The sequence below is a fragment of the Myodes glareolus genome, chromosome 16 (genome assembly GCF_982192425.1).
Source record: "Myodes glareolus chromosome 16, mMyoGla1.1, whole genome shotgun sequence".
In the NCBI taxonomy this organism is placed as follows: Eukaryota; Metazoa; Chordata; class Mammalia; order Rodentia; family Cricetidae; genus Myodes; species Myodes glareolus.
This window is the reverse complement of record NC_142041.1, coordinates 62,694,860-62,707,634: the sequence shown is the minus strand read 5'-3', so window position 1 is coordinate 62,707,634 and position 12,775 is coordinate 62,694,860. Positions and strand designations below refer to the sequence as shown.

The 12,775-nt window shown below is 47.6% G+C and overlaps 1 protein-coding gene across 5 annotated transcripts in view; it reads left to right on the top strand.

Moving 5' to 3' along the window:
* The first annotated feature begins 11,698 nt into the window (after nucleotides 1–11,698).
* Nucleotides 11,699–12,775, top strand: part of Jph1 (junctophilin 1) — an 85,543-nt gene continuing 84,466 nt past the window's right edge. For 3 of the 5 annotated variants that reach the window (XM_048420401.3, XM_048420400.3, XM_048420399.3), the window contains exon 1: nucleotides 11,700–12,283. In XM_048420401.3, the coding sequence (XP_048276358.1) occupies nucleotides 11,905–12,283 (379 nt within the window). In that variant the 5' untranslated portion in view covers nucleotides 11,700–11,904. Of the gene's footprint in view, nucleotides 12,284–12,775 lie in introns of all 5 variants that reach the window. The other 2 variants (XM_048420403.3, XM_048420402.3) reach the window with 1 other exon arrangement.

Below are 12,775 nucleotides of genomic sequence, written 5' to 3'. Positions count from 1 at the left end.
CAATCTTAGCACTCAGGAAGATCAGAAGTTCTAGATCACCCTTGGCTACAAAGCAGGTTTACTGCTAATCTTGGCTACATGAGAATCTGTCTCCAAAAATAAAATAAAGTAAAATAAAATAAAGCCACTTGTAGACAGCCCACTTAGACACAAAGCATCAACAAAACATGCCCATAATCAGGAGGAAAATGACTTCAAAGACTAAAACCTTTTTAAAAGCAGCATTCAGCCAGTTACTGTTTATACAGAACAACTCGGGTATATGATTAAGTGGTCAAGAAACTAATTTCTCATAATAGTAGCAAAGATTTATTTCCTTTATCAGATTTTTTAAAATACCTTTAAAAGTGTTCTCAGGAAGTGGTACAGGGTCCTTCAGATGCCTTTTCTTCTGCGTTCAGAACTGAGCTTCTCCTGCTCCCAAAACATCACAAACATGTGGCAGTGGTGGGAGAACACCAGCTCTTCTGACTGTGATTGGCAGTCAGGAACAGTGGTGGCAAATGTGCCCAGCAGACAAAGTACCCAGCGGGGGCATGGCCGTGAGAACCTGCCAGCCAGACCAACGCTACAACTGTCAAATGACTAGGAGTCCCAGGAGCTGGACATGGACGTTGTTCTGTGGTCAACCAAGGGCAGGGTCTCTCTGGGTTTAGCCCAGGTCCTGGTTGAAAGTGGTAAAAGGGACAACACACTTGAGGTCAGACTCTAGGTGCTGGGCCAGAGATGAAGATCTCACAAGTCCATCCACTGAACTACTGTTTTCAAGGTCTTCTTATCAGTTGGCTTTAAGATTCCCTAATCAATGCTTTGTTCTGTTTTTCAAAGTCTGACATCCGTTGTGTATCCATCACTAAGAGACATGTTCTAGCCCCTTTGACGTTTGCTTTTCAAATGACAAGAATGAATATACTACTTAAAACTCACTAAGTACTTGCCGAGATAATTCGTGCTGAAAATTAGGAATCAAATGAAACAATTGAATGTATCAGATCAGCGTATAAAATCATGATAAGACAATACAGCAATGTTTCCTTGATGAGTACTCAAGATTATTTAATCAAAGCCAGTTCGTGAGCCCAATACAAACTCACAGACCCAGAATCCATCAAAGTACAAACTTACCATGTATACACTTAACAAGTGTGCTGGGCACTGTTAGCAAGGAAGTAATGATTCAGCAGAAAACACATTAGGACCACCTCATGGGAGTTTCCCAGGACGAGGTTGGGCCTGTGCAACATCTGAAAATACTCACCAGGATCCTCACATTCACTTCAGTGAAAATTCAGGCCTAAAGGATATTTGATTTATGTCTAAGGTACAGAAATAAGGGATAATTGCAGGTAGGCCATTACATGGAAATGATGGTTCATACTTATTTCTAGAAAAAGCAAAACCCACTTCAACCCAGAAATACAGTTGAACTGACATGTGAGTCAGCATAGAACTGAGGGATTCTAAGTGTCCATGTCTGTTGCAGGCAGCCCCAGTCTAGGAATGGTGAGTCACTAGGGAGTCTTAATCCACTTAGGACAGTTAGTTTTGGGAGGTGCTGATATTTAACACGCCTTTACATGGCTTTACCCATGTTGCAGCATCATCTACAGACTTGTAGTTCTATGTAATCTTGTGGACAGGATTGATCTTTAAATAAAATAATAAATGGTGATCTGCTAAAGATCACATTTCAATTTAATTAGCACTAAGCAGTATAATTTCAAGGTTCAAAATAAAAGATGAAATTGCTCTTCAGAGAAGCTCCCAGGCCCATCCCCTTGACTCCTCTTTGGCTGTTTCCGCACACATGCAAATGCGGTAGCACACTGCACACTGCATGCATGGTCTCATGCCTTCCTTTTTCCACCTACTACAACTCGGGGATTTTTTTTTTCCATGACAGTACTCAGAAAGTTTCCCCATTGGTTTTCAATAACCATAATATTTCATTTTAATTTAGGTTTATAACGTTCTGGATTAGATGATCACCTTTATTTTTACTAAGATGCACCTGTAACTGGAAGTGTGTGTGGTCAAAAATTATAAGGTATCTCAACTCAGGCCACCAAGAAGCAGACACCAGGGCAGAATGAGAGACATGCAGCAGATTTACCAGCAGGCACAAAGGGCAAGCATGAAGGCCACAGGAAGCAGAAATATGCCTTACATCCCGATGCTTATAAAGGGAGGAACTGTGTAGAGGAGTCTCAGGTCACGGCAGGAGTCTCAGCTAGACCAGTGGGACACAGAAGCGACCACTCATAAGGCAGCCTAGGTGGAGATGGAATGGCCTAACCCCCTTTAACACTCACTGTGCTCAGTGACTGACGGGCTACAGCTTTGGAAGCATGTGTTCGTGGTATAAATGCTGTTAGGGTTGAGAGGCACGAGTGAGAAGCTATTCGCTCACCTCCCCACAGCTCTTGAAGATTCACATGGTCTGTGTCCATGTGACTTCTCTTACATTGCAAAGATCTCCGCACATTCAGAGCAGCTCTCGTGGGAGCTTTCAAATGGGGACTTAAGTGGACAGCAGCAGCCCCACTTGGGCTTGAAGCTAAAATGATTTTCATCTTCTCCCTCCTAAGCTACCACATCAATAGGCTCTGATAACTTATCTGGTGGTTTCTGGAGTCAGATCCCTTTGGAAGTTTTACCCTTCTCAGACTAGGGTTGCTGCATGTATGTACCAACATTTACAAAGGGTTAGGGGAATTCCCAAAGCACCCCAACATACCACCTTCGTTCTCACATATTCTTCGTCCTCCTCGTATAAAAGCCCCCTCCTGTCCATGAGGACTGACCATACCAGTCCAGTGACTGCTCTTTCGTATGCTGACCTGAGGGCACAAGGCAAGGGGGATTTCCAGGCAGCAGCCAGTGTCTGACGCTCAACAGTATTCTTCCTTTATCCTGTGCCAAGAATACTTCCTTTTGGGGGAGCCCAAAGTTGCAGGACTGGCAACATAATTCGGTGGTAGATACCATGTGTGAGGACATGTAAAAAGAATAATCCTGAGAAACTCACTGAATCTGAGACTAAGTGGGATACTGCTGCTTTCACCTCTTAGCTCCCCAGTCTACATGGTGTTCCCATTAGGGATGACCCCAAAGAGTAGTTAGATTTAGTGTACATACAGCCCAGCATCCAAAGGACATGGCACTTCTGCAGGTCATTACCATCAAACTGGACTGTAAGTTGAGAAAACCATTCCATCATTGGATCTTCACAGATCCAATAATAGAGTAATGTGATAAGGCCAGTAGACCCCACAATCAGGGGTCGTTCTAGAACCTTCTTCATTATGCAATGGCCATAGCTGAATGCACACAAAATGCCAAGCCTGTGGTTTAGCCCCATAAGCCCCTGTCTAGTTTTGTAGAGTGTTGGGGAGGAAAATTAAACCCATGTCTAGAATAATTGTCTATCCCAGTCAGGATGAACCATTCCTGCTTCCAGGCTGGAAGCAACCAGGTAAGTCAACTTGCCACCAAGTAGGTGACTTGTTCTCAGAGAGAGCCTCTCTCTGTAGCTAGCAATCTGGAGAAAGAGCGGTAGATGTAGTTAAGCTGGCCTTGACTAGCTGAGGCTTCTAAACTCATGAGCTCCTTGCTCCAGATCTATTATTACTGGTAAAGAAGGCTAACATTAACTGTCCCGGCCCTGGACAGATCTCTTCAGAGTATTCACACCACATATCCAGCATCCATCCACATATTGCTGCCTTATACATTCATGACTCCAGAAGAACTAGGTTCTTCTCCTTCAAGGTCCCTAACCCAAGGACCAGGCCACTTCCCAGAACACACATATATTAGCACATTGGGTCATATTTCCACTCACGTAAAACATAGAGCGAGATCCACTGCTATCACAGCTCTGTCCACTGGACCAGCTCCTGTCTAGATTTTCACACTGTGATGCAACTCCATTCATTTCCAGCTTCTCACATACATCAAGCCCATCTGTCTATCAGCTGAGTGCAGCTTGTCTTCCTGTTTTAGCTCACAGAATGGAATCCTAATCTAGGCACAGGAGGAGCTGAAGAAAGATCACAAGGACGACCCCAGAGTGGGGCAAGGAGGTCTGGGCTATCCGCTCTGCCAGCTTCTTTTGCCCTTTGGTCCTCTCAGCTTGATACTGTGTTTATTAAGTGAAATTTAAAACAGATTGCTTTGAGCCCATAGAACATTTTCATGGCAGGTTCAACAAGACCCCAATCATGAAGGACATTTCTTTAAGAGTGGCATTAGGTCCTACCTATGGTAAAATGCCCCTTCAAATAACTTATCAAGAATTGTTTCTCAAAAGATATGCAATTCCCTGTTACAGAGGATCTGGCCTTGCTTTAGACTCCACCCCAACCCCCATCTACACTGTGACACACTGGGAATTGCCACATTATCAAAGCATGTTTTAACAATATGTCCAATACCTCTGAATTTGAGTGAGCATACAATCTAAGAGGCAGAGCAGTTTGAATCACAGACTGGGCCTTGGGTCGCCTCAGATAAAGCCCTGTCCTTCCTGAGTTCCCTCAAGGTTAGACAGCTCCTTCCATGTCACTTGTCACCAAAGCTGGAGCAGGTTCGAAGTGTAGATCCAAGACTTGCCTGGTGCTCAGTATCCTTTACGAGTTAAGGAACACAAGATGCACGAAGCTTTCTCTTCTGCTGGAGGGACGGTGGAGCATGGTCTTGAGGTAAGCGCTTCAGCAGATCAAGTGTCTTAGCAGTTGGAGGCTGTCTGCTAACACTCGTTCCCTGTAGGCTCTCCTGATGAGACATCTGAGCACCGAGCCACCAAGGCTACACAGACGGTTTGGAAGTTTGTATGAGCTTTCAAAAAGCAATTTAAAATAAAAAATAAGCACTTGTCAAGTGAAGGCGACAAGTGAAACCCAAGAGATAACCCAAGGCTAGAGCACAGTGAAGACGAGGAACGGATGTGGGCCCTGGGTGTCATGCTGAGGAGACAGGCAGGCCACAGCACCTAATGAAGACAAACGCTCCCCGTCAGTCAGCTGGAGGGAAGCTTTCTCTGTGCTTGCCCATTGTTTCAGAGCTCATCCCAAAGCTCTTAATTTCACTCCTCATTTATAATTTACATTTCATTTACTATCTAATAATTGATTTTTTTCTTTCCTTGAGCTCTGAGTCATTTAGCTGACTTACTCCCAGGTTGCACTTTCCACAATATTTGTATGCCTCCCTTCTTTAGTCAGCTGCCTTGTGAAAAGGTTATCACATCATTTTTCACTAATTTTAGTCTTAACACCAACACTCTCGAATATGCTTCTCTATCCCCTCACCATACCCAATTTGTGGTATTTCAGATCGTGAGTTGACTTTCCGAACTGTTTTCAGAAACAGCTCTGTAAGTCTATGTGCTGTATTTGAGAGATTATGGCAAGGCAAGGTCTTGTCTTCTCAGAAGCCAGGCACCCCTTTGCCCAGCAGGTCTCTCTCCTCACAACCTCAGACATGGATTCCTCTCATTCTTTACTTTGTAGGGTGTCTCTGTTTCAGGAGTTCATTCCACCAGAGTGTCTGGAAGGTTGAACTTTGCTATATCCAAAAGTTAAACAATGTGCCATGGTTCCAAAAATAAGTTCAACCACAGCAGTCCACAAGATCACTCTGTTCTCTGAGATCTTAGGGTATGTGGCTCCTCTTTGCTACTTAACAGCCGATTCCCGAGTGCTTTTAGTAATTTTTTTGTTATCTCCTGCGTCTTTAGAGATCTCCCAAAGACTTTAAAATCCAAGTCCTCAGACATACATCTCCAAGTCCACACATATCTCCAAATCTAAGGTGAATAGCACATTCACATTTTATGATTTGATTCCGGTCTCCATATGACTTGTTTATTCACTTGTTTGTCTGAAACAAGGTTGTCCTGGCTAGCAAACGTACAACTTACCAAGTCAGTTTCTGCCCTTGCCGTTTCTGTAAGGCTCCGCTGCTGTTCTTACGCTGTAATCAGACTGTTTCTAAAGTACACTTAGCCTCTCCTGCAGGGCTGCCTGGCTGTCCCAGTCAGCAAGTCTCCAGGTCGGCCTCAAGTTTACAGGAATCCCCTTGCCTCTGCTTCGGGACCGCATGATCATATCCAGCTGCTCCTGGCCTTCAAACAGACCTGAGAGTCACTCTAAGCTCCAAGCTCACTTCTCCCGCTCATTACCTTTCTCTATCATTACCTTTTCCAATGCTACCGTGTCCCTGAAACCAACCGTGAGCCTTGTTATTGGATATAGATGCTGTTATAGAAGTCTCCGTGTAGTTTTCCCCAATAGGAAGAACAGGCAGAGGGCCACGGGGACAAGTCATGGGTAGAAACCAAAGCACTGCCCTTGAGATTTACACGTGGCTCAGCTGGTGTTTTTACATAGGAATTAAGACTGTTTCTAAATTAGACTTAGTCTCTAGGGCAGGACTGCTAGATACTAGCCAACAAGGATCCAGCAACTGCACTGACAATCTGGAACCATCATGTTAAAGGCTGGAACACAGCAACTATCCTAAGACTGAGGAGGTCAGAAAAGGACGGAAGTTAAACAGGGAATGGGCTCACTGAAGGGGTGGGGGAGGAAAGGGGAGAGACAAGAAGGATGGGTTTCACAGAAGCCAAAGAGATGAATTCTTACAGCCAGGTTTGTTGCTGTCATTAGCAGGACAGGAGCTAAAGACAAGGCCATTCCATCTATGAGACAGCAGCTAACTAGCTGTACTTCCTTGGACTAGAGCAGATAAAACTGAAATCAAGTGATACGAGAATCAGAGATGGGCAGATAAGATTAAACCGTGACGCACATCAAGGAAGTTTGAAGTTTTTGAGAAAAGACAGAGGACTTGACCAGGACAAACCAAGATACGGAGGGAACCGGAGAATGTCTTCTGGATAAGAGGAAGAAGCTAGGGCAACTAGAGAAGGGAACGGGAACTGACTGGCGTCTTGGAGAGGGAAAAGACTCTTTTCTCTGTTGTCTGGGGGTGATGAATGAGGGGTAATTTATGCCCCAAAGGGAGATAGTGAGATCCTGGCCCTTCCTCTCTTTCCTTCTCAGCTTCCCATGAGATCACAGGTTTCCTCCATCACATATCCCTCTCCGATCGTGTACTTCCTCCCCACAGGCACAAAGGCAAAGGGGTCAAGCAAGCATGGACCAAAACTAACAAAGCTAACACAGATGCTAAGTCCTAAAGATATGTCACCACCACCCTTTTCCTTCGTGAAGGAAAAGACAGGCCCTCTGTTTAACAGGAGAGTGTTATGGCTGGCAGGGGCTGGAGGACAGTGACGAACATCTGGAGCTGGCAGGAACTGATCGGCCACCAGGCATGGGTTCTCTGCATAAGGCTCACAGTCACAATCTATGGTAGCAATAATTAAATGGTGTGACTGTGTTCACAAGGCACTTCCAAAAACAGCATAGAAAATGGTGGCTCAGGATTAAGGATGGACAAACCGATGTTCCAGATGCCACTGTGAAATAGAAAGGTAGCCGAGTCCCAGGGACAGTGAGGCAGAAATGATTACAAAGGCTTCTAGGCAGACAGGACTCAAGGAGTGGTCTTTGACAACTCACTGCTTCTGAAGGAACAGTGGGAAAGATGAAGGAATGCACTCACTGAGTGAAACTGTAAAGTTCCCATCATCAGAACTGGTCTGTGTCTAGGTCAATGGTGGGTCTAAGGCTGTGTCTGAAGATGTGAACTCTAAGATGAAGGTCACAAAGCTGCAAAACGTGAAAAATACTCAGAGGCCAGGGTGGTGCTGTGTAACATGATGGCGGGGGATACCAGACAGATGAGGAGGAGTGAAAGAGCCACCATTTTTTAAGAGCACAAGGCAGTGACCTAAAGATGCTGGCAAGAGCAGCCTCTGAAGTCATGAGCAAACAGTTCAAGTCTCAAACGGAAGCACTACTGAGAGGAGAGAAAAATTATTTATTTTCAGTTTTTTAATCCCTATTACTCAGCCACCTACTAATCTCCCTCCTGTATGTTTTTGGGTTTTGTTTGCAGTGATGAGACCAAGCCCAGAGCCTCACATGTGCTAGGCGAGCATACCTCCTGTGAGCTACCTCAGCTTCAGTGGATTTGCATGATTTGGGGGTCATCCTCTCCTACATGAGCACATCCTTCCACAACAAACTCCTCTCATTTACTCTTCTTTAATTTTTCCTTCAAATTCTAGACAGTAGCACTATAAATCATTTAGCCGAAAAAGAAATAAAAACCATCTCTACCGTCCATCCTTACTTCACATCCAGGCTGGTTCCTGCTCCCACCCATGGGCTCTTCAATAAAAAACAGTAATAAAAGACCACCTGAAGTCATGGTGCTGGCACAAGCCTGCTATCCATAAGCTTGGGAACAGCGGGTACAGCAGGAGCATCAAATGTTCCAGGCCAAGACAGCAAAACCTACTTTCAAAAATTTTTTAAAGGGCTGGGGATATATTCAGTAGTAGAGTGCTTGTCTAGCATCCCCCAAGCCCTGGGTTCAATCCCCAGTATAGAAAAAATAGATTTGAAAAGCCTTAGCACAAGTTCTGGCATGTAGTAATTACCCTTAAGAAATGAAGATCATTAACTTTGGAATGCTTCTTATTTCATGCTGTCTGGAAGCTTCTGTTTCCTGATTCCTTTTATTTATTAAGCACAATTTAAATTTTCATGAACCCTGATTACAAATAAACCATTTAGGCTGATTGACTTTATAAATCAAGCTAATAACGTTCACTTTGAATTGCACAAATCATTTTAATTCTATGTACTTCTTTATACACTCTAATTCATAGTCCTTAAATAATAAACACCCATACTTTATTCTGTCTGCCAGACGTAAACTTTTTATTAAAATTCTCAATAATTCTAATGAAATCAAATCACAAAGTAAAAAATAACAGCATCACTGAATTCTAAGCAAAACCTCCTTACCAACGTATAAACTGGACATGCACCAAAGCAGCTTACAGCTTGCTGTACACAATTTTTAGAAACGTGACGGCTGGGCTTTATGCGCAAAGGAGAAGAAGCTGCTCAGAGTGGTAGCGGTTGGCCCCTGGGCTTGCTGACCTCCCCCCTCCCACCTGTCACACCAACTTTCACATTCTCTTCTTACTAATCCAGTCTTAAAGCTAAATTCAACTCCCCCTTATCCAGGGCAAAGGTTCAGAGAGAGGGAACGTAAGGACATTACTAACCCTGACTCCGAAACTGCACCAGTATTCCCTGGCTAGGAAATGTTCGCTCGGCACCTCTTCCCCTTCTCCCCACAGCCGTCCACCAGGGCCATGGAACCTCATGGCTTAGGTTTCCACACACAGCTGTGTGCGGCGGAGACGTTTCTCTGTGGTGTCCTCAGGAAAGCGGAAACACGGCTTACACATTCATTTGGTGGGTTGAAAAATTGTTTGGAAGACGAGACCGTAAAAACTCAATACTAACTTTCTTCCACGAGAGTCAGCGGCAGCTAGGTTAGGAGTAAGTTTCATTGAAATTGAACAGTTCATACCCAGCCCAAGGTTCTTCATTTTCCTTAAGGTTCTCTGCAAGGAAGGTTAGCAACAAGCACAGATTGAGAAATAAACAGCAATGTCGGTGTAGGTTTACCATTACTTTCCCAGCACCACGAACGACTTTGTTACAATAGCAGGAGTCAGAAAATTGGGATGTCCAGGACATTCCATGCACGTCTTCATGTCGGGAGAATTGGAGGAGGGGGGCAAATACTTAAGGGGAGGGACGTTAAAAGAACACATGGATCCTAACACGTAGAGAAGGTCTCAAACCAAAACCCAACAAATACCAAAATATGAATGCGGCCTCTGGGAGGAAAGCCAACTGAAAGACAGAAAAGAGAGATTAGTTCGAGCCGAACATCAGAACAGGTGGGACTCAGTGGCTCGGTGTGAGTCTGGATTCTGGTGTTTCTCCTAACAGAGGAATGGAGTTGTAGCTCAGTTACAAAGCCGTGGGCCCTCATTTTCCCAGTGGCCTAAATCAATCCCCAGTCCAGGACAAGATGCTGAGCAAGATGCTAATTATTTCAGGCCACTGGGGTAAGCACTATTCCTGGCCACTGCGAGCAGCACCATGGATGAGGGTTTCTAATTCTCTTTGGTGATTTGGCTCAGTGTAAACAGAATTTTTTTTTCTGGTCTTTCAGACGGATAGGCTAGGCAGGAAAGGCCAGCTCCAGATCTGAGAGAGGCCATTTTGCTCAGGAAACACTCCATTTCCCTTGCGTCCTTTTGACACCTTTCCTTACATTTTTATCGTTCAACTACCTAGCAAACGTCCTGTGTGTTCACTTGGTCAGGCAGGAGCCTCTCAGCCTGAGCAGAAATGTACCACAGAGCTTCTGAGAGACGTTCTGAGACCCCTGGCTGGTGACTACAGGAGGAGACTTCCCCCACTGACACTGGGAATTGAGGTGAGACCAAGGACTCTCCTATGAGAACCTTTACTTAGTGACCCAACTCCCCTGTTGCTAATTCTTGAATTCTTCACCGGGTACTACCATCGTCACAATATACCAAGTCATTACTTAACGTAGAAAGAGAAGGGCAATCCTGGTATTTCCGTTCAGAAAATAACGAGAAAGGTTGAAAGGTTTGGAGGTTTCTGGACTGGGTTCTGCAAGGCAATGCTGCTACAGGGGAGTGGATCAGCTGACACCTGCCCTGGGTTTAGTAGGTCACCTCTTCTTTGTCCCTTCAGAGGACTGTTTTACTTCCCATATTTCTCCTTGAAAACTTCTGTTTACTTTCTTAAACCGTGGGCACCAGTGGAGAGGTCCCAGGTGTACATTCCAGGCACTCAAACAATATACACAGACTGAGCGTGTTTGGGTACCCAGCTCCAGGCTGAAGAATTTCTGAAGTTGAGAACAGATTAGGGAACGGGCTGGAATGTAAAAGTCAATGCCCTATGCGCCTGCAAAGCCAGATATAAAACCTATCATTGTTACAAATAAAAACTAACCAATTGACGCCATGCTTTTTCAAACTGTATGGCTCGTTCTCGGAATCTTCATTAAAGAAATGCAAACAAATGTGCCCTGAAATGGGTAGGTGTAAAAGAACATTCTGCACAATTATATCTAGGCTGCCACAGATTTATCACATGCAGACATATATTTGGAGCATATTAATTCATGATGACAGCTGCGCATGGCAAATCCAATAGTGCACAAGTTGGAATGCTGGAGAAAAATGCAACTACAAACCCCATGCAGACACACACACACATACGAGTTTCCCCCCTCTCCATACACGTGGCCTCACTTACAGAGATTTAACACAACTGAAAAGCCCCCAAACACCGGAGATTCCCGCAGCCGAGTGCTTGCACCCCCCCAACACCGGCAGCAGCGCTTTCATCCACAGGCTTGACGGTCGCACGTCCCAGAGTACACTCGCCCTCCCACCCACGTCCTTCTGCGCGGACACACGTGCGTCCAGCGCTCGCGCGCCAGCAGCCGGCGGGGAAGCGCGGCTCCGGGGGGCTGGGGGCAGGGCCCGGCGGGCGGGCGGGCGCGTCGTGGGGCCGGGCCTCGGCGCCCAGGGAGGGGACTAGGGGCGGGCGCGGGGCGGTGCCCGGCTCACGTGGGCGGGCGGGAGCAGCTGAAGGTCCGCTCGGGAGCCTGGGCTGTCCTCTCGCGCGCGGCGCTGGCCGGGGCGGCGGCGGAGGAGGCGAGAGGCGGCGGTGGCGGCGGCGAAAGAGGAGGGGAGGACGGGGGCGGCGTCGGACTGGAGCCGATCGGCGGTGCGAGCTGCCCGGGGCGCAGTCGTGAGCTCGCCCGCCGGGCCCCCACCCCTGAGCTACACCCTGCCGTGCCCAGCTCTGCCGGCGTCCGTGCCCCCGCGGCGAGCGCGCCGGGGCTGCCCCCCGAATGACGGGCGGAAGGTTCGACTTCGACGATGGCGGCACCTACTGCGGCGGCTGGGAGGAGGGCAAGGCGCACGGGCATGGCATCTGCACGGGGCCCAAGGGCCAGGGCGAGTACTCTGGCTCCTGGTCGCACGGCTTCGAGGTGGTCGGAGGCTACACCTGGCCCAGCGGCAACACCTACCAGGGCTACTGGGCTCAGGGCAAGCGGCACGGGCTGGGGGTGGAGACGAAGGGCAAGTGGATGTACCGGGGGGAGTGGTCACATGGTTTCAAGGGGCGCTACGGGGTCCGGCAGAGCCTGTCCACCCCTGCCCGCTACGAGGGTACCTGGAGTAACGGGCTGCAGGACGGGTACGGCGTGGAGACCTACGGGGACGGAGGTGAGCAACGTCGCGGGCGGCTCCGCGAGCTAGCGCGGTGGGCTCTCCTGGGCTGCGGGGACGTGGGGAGGACGCGAGGCGCACGTGTCCGGAAACCCGCCAAAACACCTGGGGAGCTTCCCACCCCTCCCGCCACCACCACCACCACCCCTCGGGAAGACTGCGTGGGTACGCGACTGGGGAGCCAGGGTCTGCTGCGATCTGGTTCCCCGAGCGAGCGCGGTGTCCACACCCGGGGAGTTAGGCGTGCATGTACCTGACTGGGGCCAGCGCTGCGCTGCCATCAGGAGGGCTGGGCAGGAGAGAGGACGCTGTCACTTGAGCCCGTCACATTACGTTCCTGATCCCTCCCTCTCCGGGCCGGGTTTGAAATCGCCACTGTTGGTGGCGTTAGACGGACGCCTTGGGCTGCGCGGCTGCCGGTCTGTGCTGACCGCCCCGCGGTTTGGTTTCATGTGGAGTCTCGTATTTCGCTTCTGGTCCTCTAGTTAG